Here is a 27,265-nt window from a genome sequence, read left to right on the forward strand (position 1 = left end):
GAAAAACTCATTAGACAACTCTGATAAAAACCTAAAAGAATAAGTTAAGTTACAAATTCTATCATGATGTTTGAGAGTGATAGATTGTAAGGAAAAGGATTTTGAAATCACAATTTCACTATAGCATAGATGTATTTGTGTTAAAAAATTTGGACATGAATTGCTCTTAGTCAGACATTAAACATAGAGCAAACAAAATCTTTGATGTCTTCTTGATTTTATCTTATATATCAGTTTCAGCAAGAAATGTTGAAACCCCAATTCAGACACAGTACACATTACTTATTTTCATTTCAAAAACTGAAAGAATTTTAGTTGCTGTTTGACGTGTCTACAGACTATTTTGATAGTATGGGATTATATTAAACCCTGAACAAATAAGTAAAGTTGTGCCATTCATTCAAATGACGTGTTACACTATTTTAGTTGTAAAAATAGAATGGCATATTATATTTAGCATTACATTCGTATTTATGTGTTAAATGAAGATACATGATCTTTACAGAGAACTCTCTCGCAGTGCTCTCATCAAACAGTGGTCAAGCTATACATTACAAAACAATGAAACCCAGTAATATATACATACATTTCAAATGTATACATCTGTACACTAATGTAATATCATGTCGTACACAACTACCAAGCATTTGTGTGATTGGTAAAACATATATACAACCCATTGTCTCAATTTGGCATTTTATTGGGATGAACCTGTACAGAAGTTCAATTAAAATAAAAGTGGTCAGAATTTTTAAAATCTACAAATCTTCTCCAAAATAATGACATTTTATTTAAGTAAAATTTCGAAAGTTCTAATTCAAATCCAAGTTTTAGAGTCAGGTTCACTCCGACATAATTCTGCACTGAGATAGTGGATGGATCACATATGAATAAAAACAAGTTTAAATTAAATAATTTCTCTTGTAAGACGATTTCTGATTACGTGTTCAAAAATCAAAACAAATCTTCAAAATAAAATTATTTTACATCAGTGTTGTAAACATAACAAGCGTGTCTTCAAAAAGATACATGCTTTTTACATCAAATGTGTCACAAGAAAAAAAAGCAAACCAAAGTTTTGAAAAAAATGATTTTAGATGAAACAAAGACATAAAGTAATACATAACAGTAAACCAATGTTATCAGTTATAGAAAACTACCTATTATATATCACTTCCTATATATGACAGCAGACCCATTATAAGATAACAAAGGTCAAATTTAGTATGTATTATATTTTAAGGGGAATAATTGTATATACACTATATTTTTCCGTGCAGTGAAATAATACGACATGGATACTTAAATAGTATTGCCGTAATTAAACATTATGTAAAACTACCACCTGTCTTATATATTGGAATAAAAATAACTAATATTCATGTTTTATGTAAAACTTATGATTATTATAATATTGATGGAGATAATAATAATAATAATAATAATAATAATAATAATATAATAATATAATAATAATATAATAATAATAATAATAATAATAATAATGATAATTCTCTTTTCTCAGTCCAAAAACTCACTTTTAGAGGATAATTTATGTAACAACCTAAGAGGTAATTCTTTCATCAAATTCGGTTGAAAATGATCCACAGACGTGGACTTTATGACCATAAAAACTTCATCAACCTTTTAAAATAAAGCAATAGAGACAATAGGCCTAGGAGAATGCCTATTTGTTTTTATTCAATCTTTCTCTTTTAAATTTATTTTAAAAAACTAAAACTGCATAAAGTGAGGTAAATTGACGGTAAAATAGAAAATATGAAAACCCATTCATGATAATTCCAAGATAATTTGTAAAACCATTTTTAATCGAAGATACCAACACTGCTATTTGATGGTTGTCATATCTGTCTTTAAAAAACGTGAGAAATGAATTATTACACAGCCTTTAATACACATGTACATCCGAAGGAAAGGGGAAGCATTCCCTTGTCAACTATAAAGAATGTATAGCATCGTCACACTTCATCAAAGTAGCGGCCTTGTCTCTCATTCCATGAATTCTGAAAAGAAACAATGAAAATGCATATTTTCAATTCTGAAAAGTGATATTTCACAAAGCACAAAATCCTCTAAATGTGCCCAAGCACTAAACAAGGGGACCCAATGCCAACAGCAACACTTAACGTGTTGAGAAAATGTGAGAAGAAAGCCTAAAATGTCTAAGGGATGAATTTGATCACTACAACTGAGTTGATAAATTAAAAATTTGTAGTGGATAAGTTGAGAGAATAAAATGAAACGAAAGGAAAAGAAACAAGCTGTCTTTGGTAGCACCTAGGTTTGAGAGTTTTTGCCAAAGGACAAATTTTCTGGTCAAATGTTTAAATATGTATCTGGTTATAAGGACAAAGACCTTACCTTCATATTACCAGTGGATGAGTTATAATTGTATGGATCTGAGACAGCATTGAGACCCCCGTTATTGACTTCCTCTGTATCATCTTCCTCGTCTTCATCACCAAGTAAATTCATCATAGATGGAGCCTGAGACTCTTTCAATCTAAGTTTGAAGTTAAGAATATATTTAAGAAATATATTTTGTTTGTTTGTTTGTTTGTTGCTTTAGGTCTCTTCCAACACAATTGAGGTTATATGAGAGATCGCTGAAACAAAAAAACAAGCAATCTAACAAAAATAGTACAAATGTCAATCAAAAGCATAACCTAAAGATATCATTAGCTAAATTATAAATAACCAAGAACAAACAGGCAGAGGATTTACAGGAAAAAAAAATATCCCCTGTCAAAAATACAATCACAAACCAAAGAAGCAGGATAGGCTAGTAAAGAGAAGAAGAAACGACATCACTATCGGATCGTACACCCATGCGAACATCATAGGTATATGATTCAAGGGTGATGCTCCCATCCAACCACCCGCTAAGAAATATACAATTATAAAACAAAATTGTTACAAAGTCAGTCAAATATGATGGACTTTAGCACTTCAACAATTAGAGAGCCTTATTTATTTTATTTTTAGTTTTTTGAAACATTCATTTCATTCTATTCCTTAACTTCGTTGAGATATTGCACCCAAGGTACAAAAGAAAATGAAGAGAGATTTCATTGAAAAATGGATTTTTTTAAAAAGTCTTAAGATAAACATAAAATGAATGCCCAAATTTATTGCGTCCAAAGAGATAATGCAGAAGATGCAATCCTTGAATTTCCAATTGTTGAAAATTCTACAGATCACAAAATAAAAAAAAATATGTGTAAGATATACACAACACACTCTCTCTCACACACACACAGGCAAAACAAAAAAAAATTTTTTTTAAAACACTGGCCCTCTAAAGCCATAAAAAAACATTCTGGTGTTTGTAATCAGACAATTGTTGGCACGCTTTTAAATCAAAAAAAAAAAAGGATACATTTGATGAGCATTCCTCTTTTTTCTTTTGGAGAAGAACTTCCTTGCCAGAGCAGCAAACTGTTTTCTTGATGCTTAAAAAAAAAAAAATTACAAGGAGATTAAATCATAACATAAGCCGTAGCAGTTGACTTAATCTTTTCATACTTAATGTATAGGGGAAAAACGTGTATACATTTCCATCTCAAATCAACAATGAGCATCTTTAAAAAGATCTTGCATGCCTACTAGCTTCATAACCAGATTACACGACAATACTTAATGAAGAATAAAATTCCAATTTCAGCCACATCAGAAAAAACGACAATTTGGAATGTAGCCATAATAATAACCTAAGCTGCATGCACAGGGCCGTAAAGAATGGAAAGCCCTAAGGTACGAGATTCAGCTTTCTACAATCTGTACTGTGAGTGAAAAAAAAACAACCCCAAATAATCCTACTATAGTGGTCACCCATCTGCTAACTCACTTAAGCCCTTCGAAGCTTCGGCATAAACGCTATATAAATGTACATTTATTATTATTAACCTTACTAATAATAATAATAATAATAATAATAATAATAATAATAATAATAATAATAATAATAATAATAATACATACATACTTTATTCATTTAAAAAAATGGAAATTAGTTTACAGACGTGGCAGAGAATCTATGCGGACAATGTATACATATATATATATATATATATATATATATATATATATGCAAATGCACAAAACTGTAAAAATATACAACCAAGAACCAATCAATAGCAACACTTTATATATTAAATTGATAAATTGAGATAGGCCACACCTCTGGCCTCTAGTCCGAACTTGTGTGTATATTTAAAAGATAGTATTCAATTTAAATCACAGTTGCGCGTTAAAAATTCGAACACCATGTGGCAAAAATGAATTAAGGTGACGTGTTGTCTTTGTTCTTATAGATATAAGGCGACGGCTCCTCATGCAGCACTTAATATATTTGCGAAGGGGGTGATCGCCATCCTTCATAACTTTCTCCATTTTACTTAGACAAAATCTCTTGAACAGTTCTTCCACATTGGAAATTGGGTGAGTATAACTCCTGGCTTTATCAATTATCCGATCAATTTTCTTAATGTCGCGAATACTGGCATTTCCACACCATGCTGTAATAAAAAAAAGTAATAATGGTCTCCAAAAAGGATCTATAAAAAAGGGTGCATAACGTTTTGTCTGTGTCAAATTCTGAAAGTTTCCGAATAAAATACATTCTTTTGTTCAATTTAGAGATATCAGTATCAGTTTGTAAATGCCACTGCAATTTATTGTCAATTAAAATACCCAAATATTTGTAAACCCAAACTTGCTCAACAGCTTGATTGTTAATTTTGAGCGGACTGATGGAATTTGTCTTCTTTCTAAAATCAAAAATCATTTCTTTGGTTTTTCCTACATTTAATTTAAGGGAGTTATCTTCACACCAACCAACAAATCTGTCGATCTCAGATCTGTATGCCTTTTCATCATCTTTAAATATTAACCCTTGAAGGGCAGGATCGTCAGCAAATTTTAAAATTGGGACCAAGTCACTTGTACAGTCATTTGTGTAAACCGTAAAGAGGCAAGGAGAGAGAACACACCCTTGAGGGGCTCCAATATTAGTAATTATTTTATTAGATTTGTTTCCATTAATTTCTACAAATTGTGCTCTCTCTAAAAGAAAGTCTAGAATCCAGGAAATCAAATGGGGATTTATATTCAAACATTTCAGCTTTTCAACAAGTAACTGGGGCTGAATCGTGTTGAATGCTGAAGAAAAATCAATAAAAAGGATTCTGCACTGCAACATACCCTGGGTTATCTAAATGACTGTAAATATTATTCAATAAAAGGTTAATGGCATCATCAACACTTCTATTTGGTTGATATGCAAGTTGTTAGGGGTCATATTGGGAACCAAACTGGAAATTAAGCTTTTTCAGTACAAATCGATGGAAACATTACATAACAATAGATGTCAGGGCTATAGGTCTGAGATCATTCATACAAGAGACCTTGTCTTTCTTGGGAACGGGGACAATTTTCAATGTTTTCCAAATGTTTTCTTACTGAATTTTCCTTATCAAAAAACACTCCTCTAATATCCTGCCTTTTCTTTTAACAGTCTGCTATTTGTAAACAAATATATAAAAGAGACATAATTTAAATAAATTGTCTGGTACCTAAGGTGAGATTTTGGTTCAAAGACTGTGTATCAATGTTTTCAATAAAACCACATGTCTAGCAATTGTAATTAATAATCGAATTTTGACATGACTCATTTACAAACACCATTCTGCATCTTCGTCCACATGCATAGAGTAAGATTATTTGTCACGGACTTGGAAAGCATGTTTAGTCTATGTCTCTGATTTCAGTGTAGTATAACAAATGAAATCATTGTTAGTCTCGACAGGTACACATTTCATATTATTTAACAGCATTAAATATAACTGGCTTCAGATTGTTAGAGAGGATAGTGTTTCCATCTAAATAAAATTATTTTTTAACTTATCACAAATAAAGCATTAAAAAAAAAACAACAGTATTTTTCTTTTTAATAACATAGCCAAAAACAAACTGTATTCATAAAATAATAGGCAAAACTTTTCCTTTTTCTGCAAATCAAAATTTTCAGTTTGACTCTCCTCACCCATGTGTTGACCTTATAGTTGACTCCATCTAACAACCCAATAATATTATCATCCGAGAGACAGGATATTAAGTGGTGATAGAGATTCTTTGCAGAGCATACCTGCCTACTTGAAAATTTCAAATTCAGTAAGAAATACAAAATTCATCAGTAATTAATGGTCAGTAATACTAAAGCAAACAAATATAATGATAGATACACCCTTTTATATATGTAAAATAAACTTATCATGTTATATAGGCCTACTACTTAGGCTCGACTGGGCATTGCCAATGAACCCGCGATAATAATATGCTTATTGATGGCCTACTTTCGACACTGCACTGTGTCTACAGATGAGAGTAAAGTTTCCGTGTCGAGTTGAAGACGTCACTCGTCGCCAGCCAACGAGGCATTGAGATTTTTTATTGTAGCATGCTGTAAATAATGAAAAAAAAATTATTATTTTTTAATTTAGCGTTGCGACCATTTGTATCAATAATATTTCTTCTATTTCTGTAAGTCCGTAATTGTCCTTACACTTCCGTAACAATTACGGACGGTCTGTAATAATAGGCAGGTATGGCAGAGCTTCCCACATGTGTGAAATTGTAAAACCTGGGGCCTGGGATAATCAAAAGAAAACCCCATCAAACTATTTTTCAAACTTTGACTTACATTTTCCCATGTGTTTCAGTTTCTTTCTCAATTCCATGTCCTCACTATTGGCAGGGGGAGGTAACTGTTTACTGAAAGGAAAAGCCTCAAGGGTCTGTCCGCCTTCATCCCCGTAGCCCTCTATTAAAAAAAAAAAAAAAAAATGTGTCAGGCCATATGGGAAAACTATGCACATGCTATAAAGATGAAAAATGACATTGTCATTAATCGTCTTTCTACATTCTTACTGTTTTTTCTAATTTATGAGATTTCCAAGAAATGACTATTTATCACAGGGTGGAAAGTTGGAACTTTGCCTACACTTTTTCGACACTTTAGAAAAGCAAGAAGCTGTCCCATCTATAATTTTGGTGCCAGGCCAGGGCCTCGGTTTTTGGATTATTCCCTACCATTTCACAGAAATAAAATAATAAATACTAAATCTTCTTAAAGTTGGCTTTTTAAAATATTCCCAAAATAACTTTATTTTTGATGCCACATTGCCATAACGAAAATGACTTTTACTTTAAGACACAGCCCCAGTTAGTTCTTTGGAGTAAAAACATACATGTGTTTGTAATACATCTCAGTATCTTCATTTTAATAACAGATTAGTATTAGAATACCAATATTTCAAGGAGAGAAAAACATTTAAACATGTTATCTTTAATAATAAAAGGTTTGGGAAAAGAATTTAAATTTTAAACCAACAAACAAAACAAAAAAACAAAATAAATAAAACACTGAAAAAAACGAAACAAATTGAAAAAAATTGGACATTTTAATTTAAAAGAAAAAAAGAAAACTATACTAACCCTCTTCATCAGACCCCAGACCAGTTGGGTTGACAGACGGCACCATAGTGGATTCTGTGGCGGTCAATTCAGGTATAGTAACTGGTGGTTCTTCAAACTCTTGCCCAGAGTGATCTGAAATAAATGTTTGTGTGAAGCAGGTTGGGGGTGAGGAAACAAAAAGTAGGATAGACAGGGTGTTTTTTATTTACTAACTGAAAAAGAATTGAAATAGCTTAAAAACTAGAAAAGATAGAAACATCTAGTTTTTGTATAGTGTTCCACCACTGTTCAAGTTTATTGTCGTGAAAATTTCAGGAAGATGCTATAATTCGTTAGAATTCTGTCACGCATTTTGTAAATAAAGAGGCAAATTTGACTAACACAATTTTTTGATGCGATTTTATATTTCTTCCAATTTTTGTAACTGTATTGTAATGGCTTATACATCTTCCTGAAATTTTCACCACAAAAAAAACCCCTCGAATTGTGATGAAAAACTATGCAGAAAACTAGATGTTTTTTTTTTATCCTTTCTAGTTTTTTAAAAAGCTATTTCAATTCTTTTTCGGGTAGTAATAAAAATAAACACCCAGTAGAAAAAACGGAAACTCTTTAAAAATTTTTTTAAAGAACCAATGTTATTTCTCAGTAAAGCATCTTGGTATAGAAAAATTTTCTTCAAGAGAACACACAACATGGGAAAGATATACTACATGTTTAACATTATCTTTTAACAGCCAAGAGGCTCATAGTTTCTAATACCGTAGAGTGTAATGGATATAAACATGTTTTGCTCCCTGACCTTTTGATAGGACCCTAGTCTACCATAAAGTATTTCTTAAAGATATTATTTACTTTAAGCCACTGACCTAAACAGAGCTGAATAAGCAAGCTGGAAAGAATGCACACTGAACAAAGATTTAAACCAGACCAGTTTGTTTCTAAGTTAGGCGATCTGTTTGAGAGAACCAAATTCTTTTTTAAATGGTATAATACTCCATTAATTTGTTTAGATAGATATAGTTTGCTTTGTACAACAATTCAATGCATTTCAATTTCAATTAAATTGAACATGTCAGATAAAAGACAACAAGTGTCAAGGAATTGGAATAGAATAATAATAAAAAAAAAAGTTCTCAGAATCACGTCTGACCTTGCTCCAAAGACATCATAAAGCTTCTGTCACCCCTCAGTGTTTGTAAGAATTCAGAGTTCTGCAACATGATAGCTAGTCGTTCATCCTCTAAGTACTGAGTCAACTCAGGATCAAGACCACTGCTAGCTGCTATGTGGCGGCGACGCTCATTCTCCTTCATTCTTTCCTGGAGAATGTCAGAGCGAAGCTCATGTTGAGCCAAGTTCTGTAAAAAGAAAATTATGGCTAAAAAGTGGGACTCATAGTTATTTCATTAAAAAAAACAAAAAAACAAAAGCAAATTGAATAAAGTAAGATACAAAAAACACTTTTAGGTAATTCAGAGCCTATGAAACCAAAGACAAAACAACAATTACGATTTTAACTTTTGTTTACCAGCACATGTGATTCTCTTGCATATAGTTTTTAAATTCATACAAAAATTTTGATATTATTTACAAGAGGAAAATAAAAATGCAAAATAACATACGGACAAACAGGAATATTGACTGAGACAAAATATTGAAAAAAATAGAAAAGAAAGCAAGAGCTCCCTGCAGTTCAGGTTGAAAAGTATAACATGACATAAGTTTTGGAAAAAAAAAAAAACAATCTTTTTGTGTTGAATAACAAAATATAATAAAATAAGGCATCATGTCTAGGATAAAAGTGTTAATAAAACATATTTTTTTCTATTTTTCATAACTTTTTTCTACTGACTCAATTAAAAAAGCAAATCTGTGTTTAACCTTATTAGTTAAACGGAGGACGAATTAAAAGCCCCAAATAACCAGACACATGGTGTTTAGGTTGATTTATAAAAATATATATGTAATATTAATAACTCACAGCAGCAGGGTGTAGTTGTGTCAACGCTCTTTTTGGCAACTCTGACCTCTGATGTGATGGGGTATGACTGGATGAATGACCAGCAAATGACAGTGACCGATGGGGTTTGTTAGGGTTGGACCTGCCTGTGTGTCTAAATGATGATGTCATTTGGCTGTCCATCCTAGCATTCGATCCTTGACTTCCGTGTATGTCTGCACCACCAGAAGTTGTCATAAATCTTGATGGCCTCTCTGGTCCTATTGCCGACATTGCTCTGTAAAATAATATTTAATAAAATAAGCATAGCGTGAAATTCAAGATGACCTCTTGTAAGGAAATGAATAAATAAAATAAAATATATGAAAAATATATGGCACATTATGGCACATTATTAAGCACAGATGCACATTTCACTATGATCAATGTTCCTTCCATTGTTTATAATGCAGGTGGAATTATGTAGAATGGTCTTCCATTATCTATATCATGCAGGTAGAATTTCTGTGCAAATTTGATCTCACTTGATTTATACTTATATTATGACCCAAAGAGGACTTGTTGCCTTCAACTTCAATCAATACGTCAAATTTGACATTCACACAGATATTTAAAAAAAAGAGTATTACAACGTTTGCAACACGTTTAGGTCATATCAGCACCAGTAAAAAGGGGAAAAAAATGGGACAGTCTAAAAATTCTAGAAATACAATTAAAGCACCCAAGAAAAAGTAAGGCCTATCCATCATGGAAGGTCAGGAGAGCCCATTAAAAGACAATCTAGAAATACACCAGAGAGTATTGAACTGTAAGCAAGAAAGTGCTTTGCTCTTCGCACAAGATATAGATAGTGTAGACATGTTATAAATATTTGTAAGGGAAAGACTTTCTTAATAATCGAATACAAAGGGTCATTGTCAATGGTGTGGGGTCGGATTTTAAGAATGTAATTAGCGGTGTACCCCAAGGAAGCGTATTGGGACCACTTTTATTTCTTTTATATATAAATGATTTACCATGTGGCATAAATTCAGCCTGCAAACTGTTTGCAGACGATACAAAGATCTATAGTACAACTGAACATCATAACATTCTACAAAATGATATATTTTCACTTTTCAAATGGTCTACAACATGGCATTTGGATTTTAATGTTTCGAAATGTAAAGTATTACATATAGGAAAAAATAATCCATGTCATAATTATTTTACCGATACTTCTATGTCAAATCTACTTTCCGTTGTGCCTTATGAAAAGGATGTGGGAGTTACTTTTGATTCACATTTGAATTTTGATTTACATATTGATAATTGTGTAAGCCGTGCAAACAAAATGATGGGAATAATATATAGAACCTTTATAAGTCTTGATAAAACCACATTTTTATATTTGTATAAATCGCTCGTTCGACCAATTCTAGAATACGGAAATTGCATCTGGAGCCCATTATATAAAAGACAATCTATTAGTATTGAAAGTGTACAGAGGAGAGCTACCAAAAAAATTTATACAATACAGTATTTATCTTATAAGGAAAGGTTAGAATTTCTTGACTTACCCAGTTTGAAATATAGAAGAATTCGTGGGGATTTAATTCAGGTTTATAGATTGGTACATGGTCTGGATAGGATAGACTTTTCTGATTTTTTTTCATATTCTAATATTACTTTTACTAGAGGGGACAAGTTTAAGATTTTTGTCTCTAGATGCAAAACAAACATAAGACAAAACTGGTTCGGTATTCGTATTGTTCAGAAATGGAACAGTTTGAAATTTGAAACAAAGAATGCAAAATCTATGGATTATTTCAAGGTGTTAGTAGACAGGGAATTATATGATGGGAGATTTATATATGACGAATAATACTTGTTTGCTCTGCTGTTGACATGGCTTTCAATCTTGTATGTATATATTATGCATTATTATATTATTATGGTTATCTTCTATACGCGTGTGTATGTATGTGTGTGTGTGTGTGTGTGTGTGTGTGTGTGGTTGTGTGTGCGCTTTGCATGTCACGGTTAAAGATATATGTTTGTACACCACATGAGTACATTTAAGTTGAAATACTATCTTTACCACGTGTATCGTTATTGTAATATTTAATCAATAGATTTATGGCATTACTAATTAATATTAAGGGCATTCAAAGGATCTTATCCTATTTTGCCCTATACCACATGTTATGTTATGTTATGTTATGTAAAGTGGTTTTCCATAAAGAGAAAAGTGTCTAATTTATGAAAATGAGATTAAAACAAGGACTAAAAATATGTTACGCATGACTGAGTACTTGTTTAAAATTGCAGACTTCAGATATACAACATTCATATTTCTTTTGTGAAATTCTTATTTAATGTGTATCAACTTTACTTCATATAGTTTGTTTTTATTTTTAAGGGTTTTACGGCGTTTGCAACACAATAGGTTATATCAACGCCAGTAAAAAGGAAGAAAATGGGATAGTAAAAAGTTCTAGAATTACAATCAAAGCAGCCAAGAAAAAGTAAGACAAAGGGGAACTGGGATAAAATAGGGATCAGATGTAGATTCCAAGAGCATACCATCAATGTACTTAGTTTGAGATCACCAATAAGTCTCGTCTGAACACAAGCACGGCCCCCACTAAGAGGAATACACCCAAATGCTTACATTATAAATTATAACAAATATAATAATACATAACAGAGAGATGATTTACAAGGAAAAAAATATCATCTCCCAAAACAATAACTATGCATTTGACTGTTTCCCTCCCAGCCAAGGACTCCGACCAGGGCCTGAACAAAACCAAGCAATCTCATTCCATGACAAAGACAAAATGCAAGTTGGAAAACAGATATAGGGGGATAGAAGACACAATAAGTACCTCCCTGCCCACTGTGGGAGGTAAGAACCCCACCCAGTACTTCATATAGTTTGACTGTGCTATTTCTGATGTGCTCTTCTGTTCATTAGTTCAGAAATACTCATGTATTTTTTTTTTTAGGTGTAACGATGAACTATTATAATTTGGTAAATAACAATGTGAAATTAAATGTAAGCTTCAATTTAATATACGAAAACAGATATATCAAATTGAAGCTTACAATTTCACATTGTCATTTATTTCTTCGAGCTTCGAGCAGCACCAGTTACAGCAATATAATTTGGTGGCATTGTAAAACTGCCTAACAAATGATTAATAAATCTTGTGTCTTCAATAAGTCATTTCCATCTAAGTCTTGCTTCTCTTCTGTTTTTCGCTCTAAGATTACAGATGAAACGCTGTCACTTATACATATTCATTTACCTATGAAGGTGAGGAGCATGTTTGTGATGAGTGTTGGTAGAGCTCATAGCAGGTGTTATTCTCAAGAAGTCATCTGGAAGAGTTCCCAGCATAGGCGGATTCCAATTTTTGAAAGCTGGACGTTTGAGTGAAGATGACTGGAATTGGAAAGGAAATCAACACTTGTCTGTATTGTTCACATTAATTAAACAGAAATACAATTTCACTTTGGAAATGACCAGAAATGCAACATATTATTATATTTTTTTAAAATCAAATTGTATTCACACAAAAAAAAAGGGAGTTTGGGTGAAATCACAATATAACATGCTCAACAGTTTGCCACTTGCAATTCTTATGAACTTTTTTATTCTATGGTGAAGATAGTCATTTGTTGTATTTTTAGCTTAATTACAACAATTAATTTGTTTCAAAGCGAGCTTATCATCGTTTCAAAAAATAAATATAGAGAGTAATACAGAGATCCGTTAGTTAAAATATACCCAAGAAATTCTGTATGCAAAGACCTCAACAGAACACATTTTGTGATTGATGGCTGGATAGTAACCACTCAAAAATCACTGAGCTGATGATAGGTAACATTTATTGTATAAAAATCGGAATCAAAACAAAAGTCAAAACTAATGTTTAAAATTCAAAATGGATACTAAAAAAATAGGAAAATCAGAAATTCCCTTCAAAACCAGTAATTCAAATCAAAACATTCTGGTAAAATTGGTAGAAATGGCAGGTCTGAGATGACTCTGTGCCAGAACCAGGCTTTTTAGACTAGTGGTATGATGCTCAGTTTGTGACTGTACGTCCTGAACTTGAGTCCTTGGGAAAGAACTAAGGTGTAAAGTGATAACCTGACCAGTAATAACATTGTCTCTTTCAAAAAAAAAAAAAGAAAAAGTGATAGACATTAAAAAATTATAAATTACAAGTGTCATGTCTCGACCAGCAAATTTAGTATTGATGTTGGCTTGGGATCTCTTGTAATGAGCTTTGAGCACACACTAACTGTAGTGGATATAATGCTATATAAAAGCTTCCTCTTTTCTTCTATGGCTTGCACATCTGTCTGACTTATAATGATTCAAAACGTAATTTGCTTTTGAGAAATTAAAACTTTTTATTAATCCAATCTGTGAAGAGATATGAAGTATGGAGATCATAAGTTGTTATAAATCTAATACTTTTGACCCATTGCTAAAATTACAAACCAGATTTAAAGTTAAAGATAGAGAGAAGACTTAATTGCTGTCTTCTTCAAAAATAAAATGACACACTTTTGGAGTCCAGCTTCTGGCACATGCTCAGATAGCGTATGCGATTACTTATAATCATCTCTCAAATCTCCTCTACGACCACCTTGGTCAGGAGAATGAGATTAGGTGAGGTGAGGTGATCAAAATTAGAGATGGTATAAAATAGAATGTGTATAAAATGTGTGTATTTTTTAATTTAAAGATGCTTAATAAAGTATTAGTTGTTAACTCTTGTGCGGCTATGACTATGTGGTCTAGTGGTAAGACACTCGCTTTCGGATCGGAAGGTCCTGGGTTCGAGCCTCGTGCTCGGTGCATAGTTGAGCCCTTGGAAAAGGCTCTTTACTCACATTCTCTCACCGTACTCAAGTGTAAAATGAGTACCTGGCCGTTAACAGCGTTGTCTTTGTCCGAAAAATTGTAATATCGCCTAACAGGCGTCATGTCCCATCCTACATGTTAAATGTTGCTGTTGACCAGGGACCCCTTGTAAAGCGCTTTGAGCACATTTCAGTGGATATTGCGCTATATAAAGCTCAATTTTAATTAAATTTTTTTAAAACTCTAATATTTAAAATTTTGGTTCGAAACCATGTAGTTCTTTAAAAAACTTAAGTCTTAAAATAATTTAAAGTTCAGGCAATGAATAAACAAAACCAAACATATTGACTGCAAGGCTTGCACACTTTGACTAATAACTTCATACACTTTAAAATTACCTTATCCAAATCGTACAAATCCAATCACCTTGAGACATAAATAAACCAGACACTTTTCAACAAACATTTTCTCAAACCAGCGCTTAAAGCTGGCAATTCAGAAGGAAAAGATATTTAGCTTGTAATTGTAGACTAGACATTAACAGTGTAAAAAATAAATAAATAAATAAAATAAAATTAGAATCAAGTTATAAGTATAAGCACACTCTGCATAATTTCTGAGGACTGTGCTTATAAACAGAGATCATTGTAATTTAACTCAAAACTTACTTCTCTGCTACTACCAGACTGCCAGTGATGAGAAGGACTTTTCTCCCTCCTTGATGAATCCAGACTATCAAATGAAGCTTCTTTCCTCTGCGGTCTAACAAACCCAAATTCCTCTGATGTTAATTCGTGGAGGGTGTAAGAGGGCGAGCTATGATGAGAGGCAGACATAGCGGCTAGAAGATTGCGTCCTGGACGAGAGGAAGAAGATGATTTGTGATGAGGAGACAAATTGTCGGAATTATCTGTTCTTATCCGTCGACTGCTATGATGATTGGAAGACCGACTACTGTGATGGTGATGATGGTGGTGATGATGATGGTGACGACTATGTTGATTTCGACTTGAAGACAGATGTCCAACACTTGCTTGAGGTAGTGCAGTAGTATCAACATTACCTCCGACTGGGGGAGAGACTTTACCTGAGGATGCTAAATTAGCATTGGGGGCCGAATCTGGGCCAAGATCTAGTAAATGTTGCATTCCATGCCTTGGTAGTCGATTGTGGTGGTGGTGACCACCACTACCAATCCTACTACCTGAAGCAGCATTGTTACCCGAGCTGATGATACCATTATTGGTGCTGCTACCAACACCACCATTGTTGTAACACCCTGCTATAGATGAAGGCAGTGCCGATGATGAAGGAGTTGAGGAGGAGTGTTTATGTCGGCGACTGCCACTGCTTCCACCATTACTACCACGTGGGTAGTGGTGAGACAAATGGGACTGAACAGCTTCAGTATAAGATGGAGGACAATCTTCACTGTCTTGTCTTGATGATGAAAAGGCCTCTAAAGCTTTCTGTGGAAGTAAACAAATGCAAAACATTAAAACCAAGTGCAAGCCCTACTCAAATTTTTTTTGTATCAACATTGTAAAAATGATGATTTGTTCAAATCTTAATGAGGATATAGTAGCTTCAGTAGAGAGACTACTCTGGAGAAACTTACATAAAAACTAAAAATATATTTTTTAAACAGACGCTGGAGAACATTATGCCAAACAGAATATTCCTTAAAATCCAAAAACAAACAAAAAACAGAACACATTAACCTACAAGATAACACCCCAAACAATGGACATAAATAGAGATTGAACTGTACCAAAAGACAGAAATCGCTCAAATGTGTTGAAGATTGGTTTTGGAAAAGAAAAAAAACAGTAGTTTTAGATTAGATAGGTAAGTGAAACAAGTAGAGACACTTCCAACCAAGAGTGCCTAAAGGGACAGGACTTGGCTCACTTTGTCTAAATAAGTTCAGAAGTATAAGTTATAGTAAGGTTTGTGATGAAGTGCCACAGCAGCACAAAGGCAGTTGGGCTGGAGGACATTACAGAACAAATGACAAGACAAATGCAGTTTGGCAATATAATACACTAAACAAGAAAATGGACACTACGCTTGAGCTACCATCCATGGAGACTTGCAACCCCATTATTATGCAAGATGGAGGCGGGCAAAAATAGGCTCTATTTTGGATGAATCATCAAGCAGTATAAGAGAAAAATAACAATGTTGTCAAAATGTATATATTTAAGCCTTAAAAACATCAAATGCTAAGTTACGTGATGAATGGGAAAAAAATTTGTACTAAAGTATGCTGATAAGTGAATGCTTTTTGCAAAATGACTGGTAAAAATTCACGTCAGGTAATTACATAATAGTTGATATAATATTTGTAAATTATAAATAATCAAAACAATTCTATTAACACACTTTAAAAAAAAACAAAAAAAATTGTCAGATATATAAAACAATAAAATTTTAAAAGACCACATCTCTTGTGTCATTGTTTCCGTGCTCTTCACGACATTTCAGTCATTTGTTAAGAAGGCTAGATAGATCCAATTTTCCTTTTCATCCACTGAAAATTGTCATTTTGTATTAGCATTCTACCAATATCAATCACCTCCAATCACAAGTGCACATTCACACTCAATTTGACTGAAACAATGAATATTCACTACCTAACACACGAAAGAATGTTCGTTTTTGTCACCAAATTGATCATATACATTTTGACAAGCATGGTAAAAGAGAGAAATAACTCTTAACCCTTGAACTCTTGCTCATGTTATCTCTATCTCGACTGACTCCTGAAGCTCCTGACTGCATCTGTTGTTGTGCCATGACTTCCTGCTCCATGGACATGAGTATATGGTCTGGCAAATCATCTTCATCTTCCTTCCCAAATTCAGCATCAATGTTCATGGTCAAGAGCTGATCAATGGTAGCATCCACCATACCACTATTAGCTCTCAACACAGCTTCAATTACTTCCTCGTCTGTCTCAGGGAACATGTGCCGGAAGTCAGACATGGCCTGGAGGAAAATTTGAAATTCTAATTTTTTAAAAACCAAAATAAGAAAATAACATAGTGTGACATCATTACAAGTTAAGACATAACAGTGGATGCTAATATTATATATTTGATTCCAAACAGTCAACATCAAAGAGGATAAATTACAAATGTTGGTTCACTGAGTGAGTGCATTTGCAACTATATTTAGTCCTTGATTAGTGACCAAATAATAATTACAAATAACTATCCATACAGGTCTGGTATCTCAGTTATATGAAGTGTGTGCTTTTGTGAGTTTGTTTTCTCTTAGTCACCATCCAGTCCCAAAAACTAATGTTTACAGGTGTTATCTACTTAATAATAGTGTTCCTTGTGTTGGACACAATTAAGGGACAGAATCTCTGACAAACGCATTCCCCTAATACTAAAATGTTTGATCGAAAGAGAAAGTAACGTGACCAGATTTGAAGATATATGAGGTTTTAAATAAATGTAAGCTAAGACAAGTAAATATCAATTGAAATGCGCATCCAAGACTTTCCTGGCTCACTGTATTTGATAGATGCAGAGATGCCAACTTAAAATTTGGCCAGAGGAATTTCAGATACGACTCGGAGGAATTTCAATGCCGAAAGAGGAATTTCTGCAGACATGAAAATTGGGAGTATTTGGCATTGTGTTTATATATCCTATAATTCTAAACTGATAGCTGATAAGAACTATACAATAAGTAAACACAATGCCAAATACCATCCCATCCAAAGTCCCTTTATTTCAAATGAAGTAAAGCTCCAAAATACAAAACCCAATGGTGGTGGTTGTAGTGGGGGTGGTAGTAGTGATAATGATGTGGTGGTTGTTGTAGTAGTAGCAGTAGTGATGACGTGTTGGTAGTGGTGGTATTGGTTGCTGTTGTAGTGGTAGTGATGATGTGTTTGTGGTGATTGTAGTAGTTGTGGTAGTGATGATGATGTGGTGGTGGTGGTTGTACTAGTGGTGGTAACAAAAATAATATTAATAATAATAATAATAATAATAATAATAATAATAATAATAATAATAATAATAATAATAATAATAATAATAATAATAATAATAATAATAATAATGTGTAATTTCTATAGCGCCCCTTTCCACCAACAGTGCTCGAAAGCGCTTATATATGCACATGCGTTCATATATATCATTCAACAAAATCAATAAAATCGCTCAAAGAAAACTGAAAGGAAATACTCTTGTCTTCAAAGAGCCTTTAAAGGAGGACAGAGAAATACGGTGTCTAGTGTCTGCTGAAAGAGCATTCCACACAGAGGGAGCAGAATATGCGAAAGCATGTTATGAAAAATTCGACTTAGGAATCAAATGCTTCTAGTACAGGAAAGTAGATGATCAGAGAGAGTGATTCGGATTGTAGAAAGAAAGAAGACAAGTATTTGGAAGCAGTGCTATGGATGCACTTTAAACAGTAACAGGCAAGTTTGTAAGCAATCCGCAATGATGATGATGTGATGGTGGACCAAAATGACCTCACCAGAATTTGACAGAAGTTGCCCGTAACCTATAATTTTTTGCTCTAGACCGGATTTTTTTCCGGTGAAACCAGAGTTTTGGCATCACTGTAGATGAATACTTGATATTTTTCATAAACCTTTCATTTATTGTATAAAGATGGTAGCACATCAAATCAAAATATCTTTAAAATACACTTTTAAAAGTGTCTCATCATATCAAACAATGAATGCTTGTAAGTATTCCACAGAGAAAAAAACTGTCTCTTATAAATTACCTTTACCCATAAACATTTTTCCCCCAGTTGATTTAAGTTTACCTAGATATTTTGCCATCAAGCAATATTCCATCTAGCCTAAAATGTCCCTTACCTGGTTGAATTCCAGCTGTCTCATGGGTCGAGGCGAGGGGGCCCTTGGGGACCCATCTCCCTGACCCACACTCCGATTCCGACTAAGATTGTCTGTCTCCATCATATCCATTTCAGCTTTGACATGATGATGATCAGAAGTAAATTTCTGTACTGTGAAAATAAAAAAATAAAATAAATTCCAGTGCAAATCTTTATATTGTGCTATATCCATGTAATGTGTGCAAAGTGCTTTGAGTTATTTAAATTCTGGAAATAGTGAATCCTGGACATGTCCAAACACTAGTAAGGCTGCACAATGCACTTCAAAGGGCCAAATTCCTCAGTCTTTGAATATACGCCCATCGCTGATGGTGCTCCCCTCACTCAACTGTGAGTCCCCAAATGAAGAGGAAAACTGTATGAGAGTAACTTTTCACAAATGAGAGCAGAAAAAAGATGGTAAGCACATGATTACCAAACAGACTTAATGAATCTTACTTTAGTCAGACATTTATTTTCTTTTTGTAATTTGTTATTATCATCAGTAAAATCCCCAGTGTTTGTACCATCCTTTCTTTTAAAAAAATATAGCATATTTGAGTCAATAAAAACAACTGTACGGCGCACAACTCTACTGAATGATTTGAAAATTAGAAATGTATTTTCTAATGAGAGATAAACAGATAACTTGATTTCCTTTTATAATTTAAAGTCAGTTTGGTGGTTCGTTGAGTCACACAAATATCATAAAATACGTACTGACGACACTAACACTCTCAAAATCAACCAATTTCATCACTCTAAAACGTTGTCAGTTTGGTGTTTTTACGACAGGAAGAACAACCAAAAGTTGACAGATGGAATTTGACCATTGTTTTGATTTTTGGCAGCCATTTTGATTTGTGAAATATTGAAAGGTAGTGCAAAGCAGTCCGATGGTCTTTTTTACTATTAGGGTTAGCTTGAGATCGAAGGATTTTTTTCTATTAGGGTTAGTCATAAGTCTTAGTAAAGGTGCTAGGGTGTTTGTTTTTCCATAAGTTAAGTAAAGGGGAGACATTCCGAAAACTCCTACATCCGCAGTTTCTTTAAATTTGTATTTTCACCGTTGATCTTTTGTCAGGCGTTTATTGAATCAATTTGTCATCATTTTTTCTATTAGGGTTAGCTCGAGATCGGAAGATATTTTTTTTCTATTAGGGTTAGTTATAAGTCTTAGTAAAGGTGCTAGGATGTTTGTTTTTCCATAAGTTAAGTAAAGGGGAGACATTCCGAAAGCTCCTACATCCCCAGTATTATCTCAATTTGTATTTTCACCGTTGACCTTTTGTCAGACTTTTATTTATTCAATTTGTCATCATATAGAGCATTTTAAAAACTCTAGAACAAACCTTGATAGATCTGTGAAAGTTTAAAATTTCCTAATTTGAGCATTGTTTTGATTTTCGGCCGCCATTTTGATTTGTGAAGTATTGAAAGGTAGTGCAAAGTAGTCCGAGAGTTTTTTTTTTCTATTAGGGTTAGCTCGAGATCGGAGGATTTTTTTTCTCTATTAGGGTTAGTCATAAGTCTTAGTAAAGGTGCTAGGGTGTTTGTTTTTCCATAAGTTAAGTAAAGGGGAGACATTCCGAAAACTCCTACATCCGCAGTTTCTTTAAATTTGTATTTTCACCGTTGATCTTTTGTCAGGCGTTTATTGAATCAATTTGTCATCATTTTTTCTATTAGGGTTAGCTCGAGATCGGAGGATTTTTTTTCTCTATTAGGGTTAGTCACAAGTCTTAGTAAAGGTGCTAGGGTGTTTGTTTTTCCATAAGTTAAGTAAAGGGAGACATTTCGAAAGCTCCTACATCCCCAGTATTCTTTCAATTTGTATTTTCACCTAAGCTCATAGCTCGAAGAAATATATAATAATGTGAAATTGAACGTAAGCTTCAATTTAATCAGATCAAATGAACGTTTGGGGTTTTCACTTTATCAACAAAACAGGATGAATGAAACACCACAGATGAATGAGATAATGTGGTAGTGGTGTAGTTAAGATGAATAAACAAAACATTGGTTGGCAGGAAATAGTATGCTCCTTTGTAAGGAAGCACGAATTAAAATAGAATACTAGATATTTCTTAAAGGTGCACAATTAATTAAGTGAAAAGAGGGGAGGCGGGGAGGTACTGTGCAATGCAGTTTAGAAAATGAAAAATAAAAATGTGTAGACTGTTGTTGGAAAATAAATACAATGGAATTTAAAATAATACAAAAAATAATAAATAAGGGATGTCGGTATAAGTATAAATCATTAATGACAGCAGCAGGAAGTCATCTGTGGTGTTTCATTCACCGTTGATCTTTTGTCAGGCGTTTATTTATTCAATTTGTCATCATATAGAAACATTTTTAAAACTCTAGAACAAACCTTGATAGATTTGTGAAAGTTTAAAATTTCCTAATTTAACTATTGTTTTGATTCTCGACCATCATTTTGATTTGTGAAGTATTGAAAAGTAGAGCAAAGCAGTCCGAGGATTTTTTAAAATTAGGGTTAGCCATAAGTCTTAGCAAAGGTGCTAGGGTGTTTGTTTTTCCTATTACTATTAGGGTTAGTTAAAGGTACTAGGTTTTATTTTTTCTTGGGGTTAGTTGAGGGAATATTATTTGAGTTGTTTCCCTTTGTATGAGCTTTCGGAAAGCCCCAGGATTGTCTTTCAACTCTGCTCAAGTCTGCTACTTCAGGTTTATTTTCGCAGTTGATTTTGTTACCACAACCTGTTTTCACACAAGTACAACTGTATGTTGCTGTGTGACGGTCAGAGGCTATAGTGGCTTACACTTCATGTTGGGCCAAACAGAAAAATCAACAGAGGATGTACCAAGTTACACAGACAACGTTGTTTACCAATCTGCCCTCATTAAATGATGGTGGATACAATATCGAATAAAAATAGTTCTTTCCCCGCGAAATTGCGGGCTTTTTACTAGTTAAATAAAAAAATGTTTATCATATATTATACAAATATTGGCCATTTAGTCACAATGCCCAAACAACACACAGGCAGCTAACAAAAACCTTTTAAAATTTCCCTGTATCACCGCATGATGCATATATGAATTGCCATTTCAAAATACTTTACAGGTGATGCAAAGTAGTTCGATTTGCAGATACAAATTTATTTCTGAGAAATAGCCATATCTTCAGCAGTTTTTATCTGCAACTTTATTGGCTAAATTTTACCTCCTAAAAAATCTGTATACCAATTAAATCCTGCTTTTGGGGCAATATTGCCTATCTGATGAATCGCTTCCAAAACATATTTCTCAGCTCTTACTCACACACCCATTTAGCCCAATAAATGTGGTGACCTCTGCGCAACAGACAACAAGGAAGTTACTTTTTGTGTATGTGCGTGTGTAGGTAAAGGTGAGAGAGAGAGAGAGAGAGAGAGAGAGAGAGAGAGAGAGAGAGAGAGAGAGAGAGAGAGAGAGAGAGAGAGAGAGAGAGAGAGAGAGAGAGAGAGAAAGAGAGAGTTATCAGCCGCCCAACACAAAAAGTATTTGAATTTGAATTTTCTTTTTGTTCTTCAATTTTCTCTATGTAGTTCCAAAAATCCGGTTACTTTTTTGGGGGGGGGGGGGGGAAGTACTTGTTGTTGAGTACAATGCAGTACAACGACGAATACAAAGCTTTTGTTTGTAAAGAGTTTTATGGCGCTTGCAACACATTTATGTCGCATTAGTGTCGATAAAAAGTAAAAAGGAAGAAAAGAGGATAGTTTTAAAAACACCATCCAAATGCGGCGGCTTTTTCTCTTTGATACGTATCATGGTCTCCACTGCGCCAAACACCTTGGTTCGTTGGATCTGAGACTGAGTCTGAGATAAGTTCGTTTGAGAAGAGGCTTTTCCCTTAAAAGTCAATGAAGAGAAAAAAAGAAGAAAGAAAGATGGGTGGGGGTGGGGGGATTTTTCTCTGTTCACAGAATTTAGTTGTACGTTGATTCTGAATTGTTTATTTTATATTATTGAAGCCTGCATATTTTTTTCTTTTCTTTTTTTTAAAATGCATATTCACCTAACCTTAATGAATATTTTTCATTTTTAAAATGCGTAAAACCGCGGGACCAAATATTATGGTGAGAGAATTTTCTTTAAACGGAAAAAATTGCGACGCTATTTTAATACGAAATGGAAATCAGAGATATTCGAACACGAGCAACAAGAACAAAACCTTGATATAATTACAGTACGTTATAATACCAAAGTTATATAAAAATCACGATATTACGAAAATCAGTCTTGTTATTTAATATTAGATAACAATGCATGCGGAGCCCTCTTTAGACACGGAGAGAAAATAATAAACTGCTAGTGGTGGACAGGGGGGGGGGCGATCCACAAACAACCGAGATGTTGGGTGCAAGGGAGACTGTGATACGAGATCAAAACAGAAAAAGCCACCGATAATTCCATAAATGAAAACACGGCTTTACTTGGGAGGCCAAAATCACGGTCTATCTTGCCAAAAGGAATTTAAAAATGAAGAGTACAAAAATAAATATCGTATGGGGGGGGGGGGGTATGATAATAATGTTAGCTACAAGGCCAAAAAACAAACAAACCAATATATAAAAATAAATAAAAATAAATAAATAAATAAAATTTAAAAAAAAAAACAAAAAAAAACAACCAATCCACAACATGAAGGAACAGTTCTACAAATGAATACACCGTTAACCTAGCAAAAATCTATAAATATTGTTTTAAAAAAAAAAAATTTGTGTGGGCGACCGGCCGATAACTTGCAATCTCTTTTCTGACATTTTTTGGCGTGACTATAAAGAGCCACCCCCCCCCCCTCCCCTTAAATAATAAAAGCAAAAACAGCAACAACAAAAACAGGCAAGCAATAAATAAATAGAAGAAAAAACTCGCCTCTTCAACATAAAAAAAAAAGTTCTATAAACGAAAATACAGTTTTACGTCAAGACCAAAATCTTGGTCTCCCTAGCCAAAACGAGCCACTTTGGCTAGGGAGACCAAGATATTGGTCTCCCTAGCCAAAATCGACCAATATGACGAGGGAGACCAAAATCTTGGTCCCCCTAGCCAAATTGGCCAATTTTGACACTTCCATAATCTTTTATATTTTATACTTTTTATCTCCGTAACAACGAATTATTTTTTTAAAGGCAGGGGGAGGTGGGGGAGAGAATGACCGTCTTCATTGTCTATCTTTCCAAATAATTCAAATTTTATTTGCTTCTTGTGCAAAGAATAATATGACATTCATATGATGAGTGGAGGTGAGGTTAGGTCAGTCTCAGAAATGCCATTAATTTTGAATTAAAAGTTAGTGACTGTTAGTACAAGACTGTACTCTTTTACTTTTGAGATGATGGCGAGGTGGAAATGTGAGTTAAGTCAAGAGTAGTAATAGGAAGAGTAAGTTAGTAGGGAGTTTAATAGAAATTCTAAATGTACCTCACACACTTGAAACCAATGTCATATGAAAGAGCTGGCAACACAGATTACAAAACAGTTTGAATTTTGTTTGTATCTTGATTAGAAATGTAGTTACGGCAGTTCAAAGTCTGAAATTTCAGACCGATTTTTACCCCAAAATTACCATTGCAAAGTTGTGACCGAAATCGCGTGATGTTAATAAAAAATGGTTTAAAACAGTCAATATGGAGTTCTTATAATATATTGTATACCAAAATGTTCGTCTTATCGAGGACAATGCATTTACATTAATAAAGAGGAAGATAAACATTTCAAATTAACACATTATTACATAATATGACGCAAATGTTACATAATCAAAAACTCGGCTAGACGTAAGAAACAATTTGCTCTATCACTTTTGGATTTATCCCCAATATCTCATTGAAACAATTGCAAATAATTCCCCTCTTCTAATTAATACATAGAGAATAAAAAAGGGTTTGAGAGTATTTAAATGAAAAGATATAAACATGTTGTGTAATGTCATAATGAGTTTATTTTTACCTATGGCAATTTAATTGCATATAAATAAAATGGTAGATTGAAAAAGTTCAAATAAATTGAAACAGATTCCCTATTATACCTAATTAGAAGGAAAGTTCTGGCTTTTAATACTTTAAAAAAATTCTGCTGAACCACTTTGGGTTTATTGCTATTACATCATTTGAACTGACAATTAATATAATTTTATCCCCCCACCCCCTCCCCCCTTCTCTCTCAATATATGGGGGTGTCAAAACTAATAGAACTTCTTACCATAATAATTCTTAAGGCTAAGGCCTTTAGAATATGGATACAAATGATAAACATATCTAAACATATGGGAAAGAAACTTGATGACTTGATGGCAAAGAAAAATAAAATTAAATTAAAGCAATTGGTATTTTTAAAATATCGATATTATTAATATCGGATTCACAAAGAGAAGAAATATACAAACTTTTAAAACAAAAACTATAAAAAGCCTATAAATAAAGATGGAAAGTATGTATTCAAAAATAAAACATAGCAAATAATAGTACTGAAAATATTATGGACTAAATTTAACATAATACATAACTAAGTTTAAAATATCGATATGAATATCGATATCGTCCGGCAGCCATGATGAGAAGATAATGTAAACAAGGCATTTCGGCGCAGAGTTAAAAGGTGTCTGCGCATCGATATAGAGCCCTGAAATTTGGCATGAATAAAGTTTAGATGTTATTCTAAAAACAAGCGTTTAAATTTTAAAAACACACGCGGTAAATAAAAAAATAAATGCATTTGAAAATTGCCAAATTTTAACTTCATATAACTTCTGGAGTTATCAATGGATTTTTCCTTAATTGGCACCATTTAAAAGGAAATTGAAAGACGAAAATAATGATATCAAAATATCTGCGATATTCCTCTTTATAACGAAGTTATGCATCTTTAATTGAACCCCCCAAAACGCGAACGGCAATTTTCGGTCACAACTTTCCTATGGGCGAGTTGGGTCAAAATTTGACTGCCACTGCTGCTGCTCACTAAACTGCCTAAAGTTAGTAAAAGAGTAAGAGTGGGTTGTGAGTAGCAGTTGAGTTGGAGTGGAGTGGAGTGGGTCACCAGGTCCAAAGTTTGAGGCATTTTAAAATTCCATTAATATCCTTACTAGAGGCTTTGATTTGGATATTTTAGTTTCTTATAGCCATACAAAGTTGTATCAAATATAATTTGAATTATAAATATATGATTGCGAAACATGGCACGCAGCAGGTGGCTGTGTTGTCGCATGAATGGATGGCCAAAAGTGAAAAGTAAAAGAAAAAATCGAGTGAATCTACGACAATGCCAAGCTCTAGTCACAGAAATAACACATTGATAAGACCCTTATATATGCATATGGTTTCTTGAAACGTAAGAAAATTACATTGCTGAGTCATATCTAACCTTTCTCTCTCGTATTATATAACGAAATGGAAAAGCAAAGATGCCACGGGCCACACTCACAAGCCACAAGCTGTGTGGATGTTAGTGTTACTGTTCTGTGTTGTTATAAAGTTTGTGGTGATGTTTCCACACTTGTTGAATAACTAGAACGGAACTTCAAATAACTTTACTTGCCAAGAATACAATAACGAATTCAATTTCAATATAAATCAATACATTATTTAGAAAATGTAAATGAGAGTGCAGATTTCATCACAAAAAGCACTGTGTTTATTTTTCTTCTTTCCTATAAGTTAGACATTTTCTTCCTTCATTCATCTCATATTGTTCTTATAAAAAACTATGACTTCAATAGATTTGCTTGAAAACGAAACAAAACAGTCGCGAGTCCCTTTTTTGCGTATATTCACATGATCTAAAGAAGAAAGGCCACCCATCTGGCAGGCTGAAAATATTATTTACGATAAAAATTTTATATGAAGAGATTCCACGAAAATACGTTCGGAAAGAGTTTCTTTTTCATTGAAACTTCAAAGTGCGGGGGTGGTTACTCACCGAATCGGAACTAAAGTCCAAGGGAAGTTATCGAAATATTAAATGCGCCGTCATACTAAACATAAGTTGGGTGGCCTCCCTTGGACATTATCGTTGAGGTCTTATTATTTTTTCGTGGAGTCCGTGCACTCTGG

The 27,265-nt window shown here is 33.4% G+C and overlaps 1 protein-coding gene across 2 annotated transcripts; it reads right to left on the minus strand.

Moving 5' to 3' along the window:
• Window positions 1-1,713: 1,713 nt before the first annotated feature.
• On the minus strand, window positions 1,714-26,906 carry LOC144968714 (uncharacterized). 2 transcript variants are annotated; one of them, XM_078907320.1, is made up of 12 exons: window positions 26,577-26,906; window positions 19,177-19,328; window positions 17,049-17,315; window positions 14,993-15,793; window positions 12,754-12,890; window positions 9,482-9,737; window positions 8,651-8,858; window positions 7,516-7,629; window positions 6,722-6,841; window positions 3,401-3,473; window positions 2,383-2,524; window positions 1,714-2,024 (listed from the first exon to the last, which is right to left on the minus strand). In XM_078907320.1, exons 2-12 carry the CDS (start codon window positions 19,285-19,287, stop codon window positions 1,980-1,982), a joined length of 2,274 nt encoding a protein of 757 aa, XP_078763446.1. In that variant the 5' UTR covers window positions 19,288-19,328; window positions 26,577-26,906; the 3' UTR covers window positions 1,714-1,979. The 2 variants fall into 2 exon arrangements, with proteins under 2 accessions (XP_078763446.1, XP_078763447.1); XM_078907321.1 differs by having other exon boundaries at window positions 26,637-26,882.
• Window positions 26,907-27,265: the final 359 nt, after the last annotated feature.

Source organism: Berghia stephanieae, chromosome 3, assembly GCF_034508935.2.
Source record: "Berghia stephanieae isolate SIO BIC M18660-M18661 chromosome 3, UCSD_Bste_1.3, whole genome shotgun sequence".
In the NCBI taxonomy this organism is placed as follows: domain Eukaryota; kingdom Metazoa; phylum Mollusca; class Gastropoda; order Nudibranchia; family Aeolidiidae; genus Berghia; species Berghia stephanieae.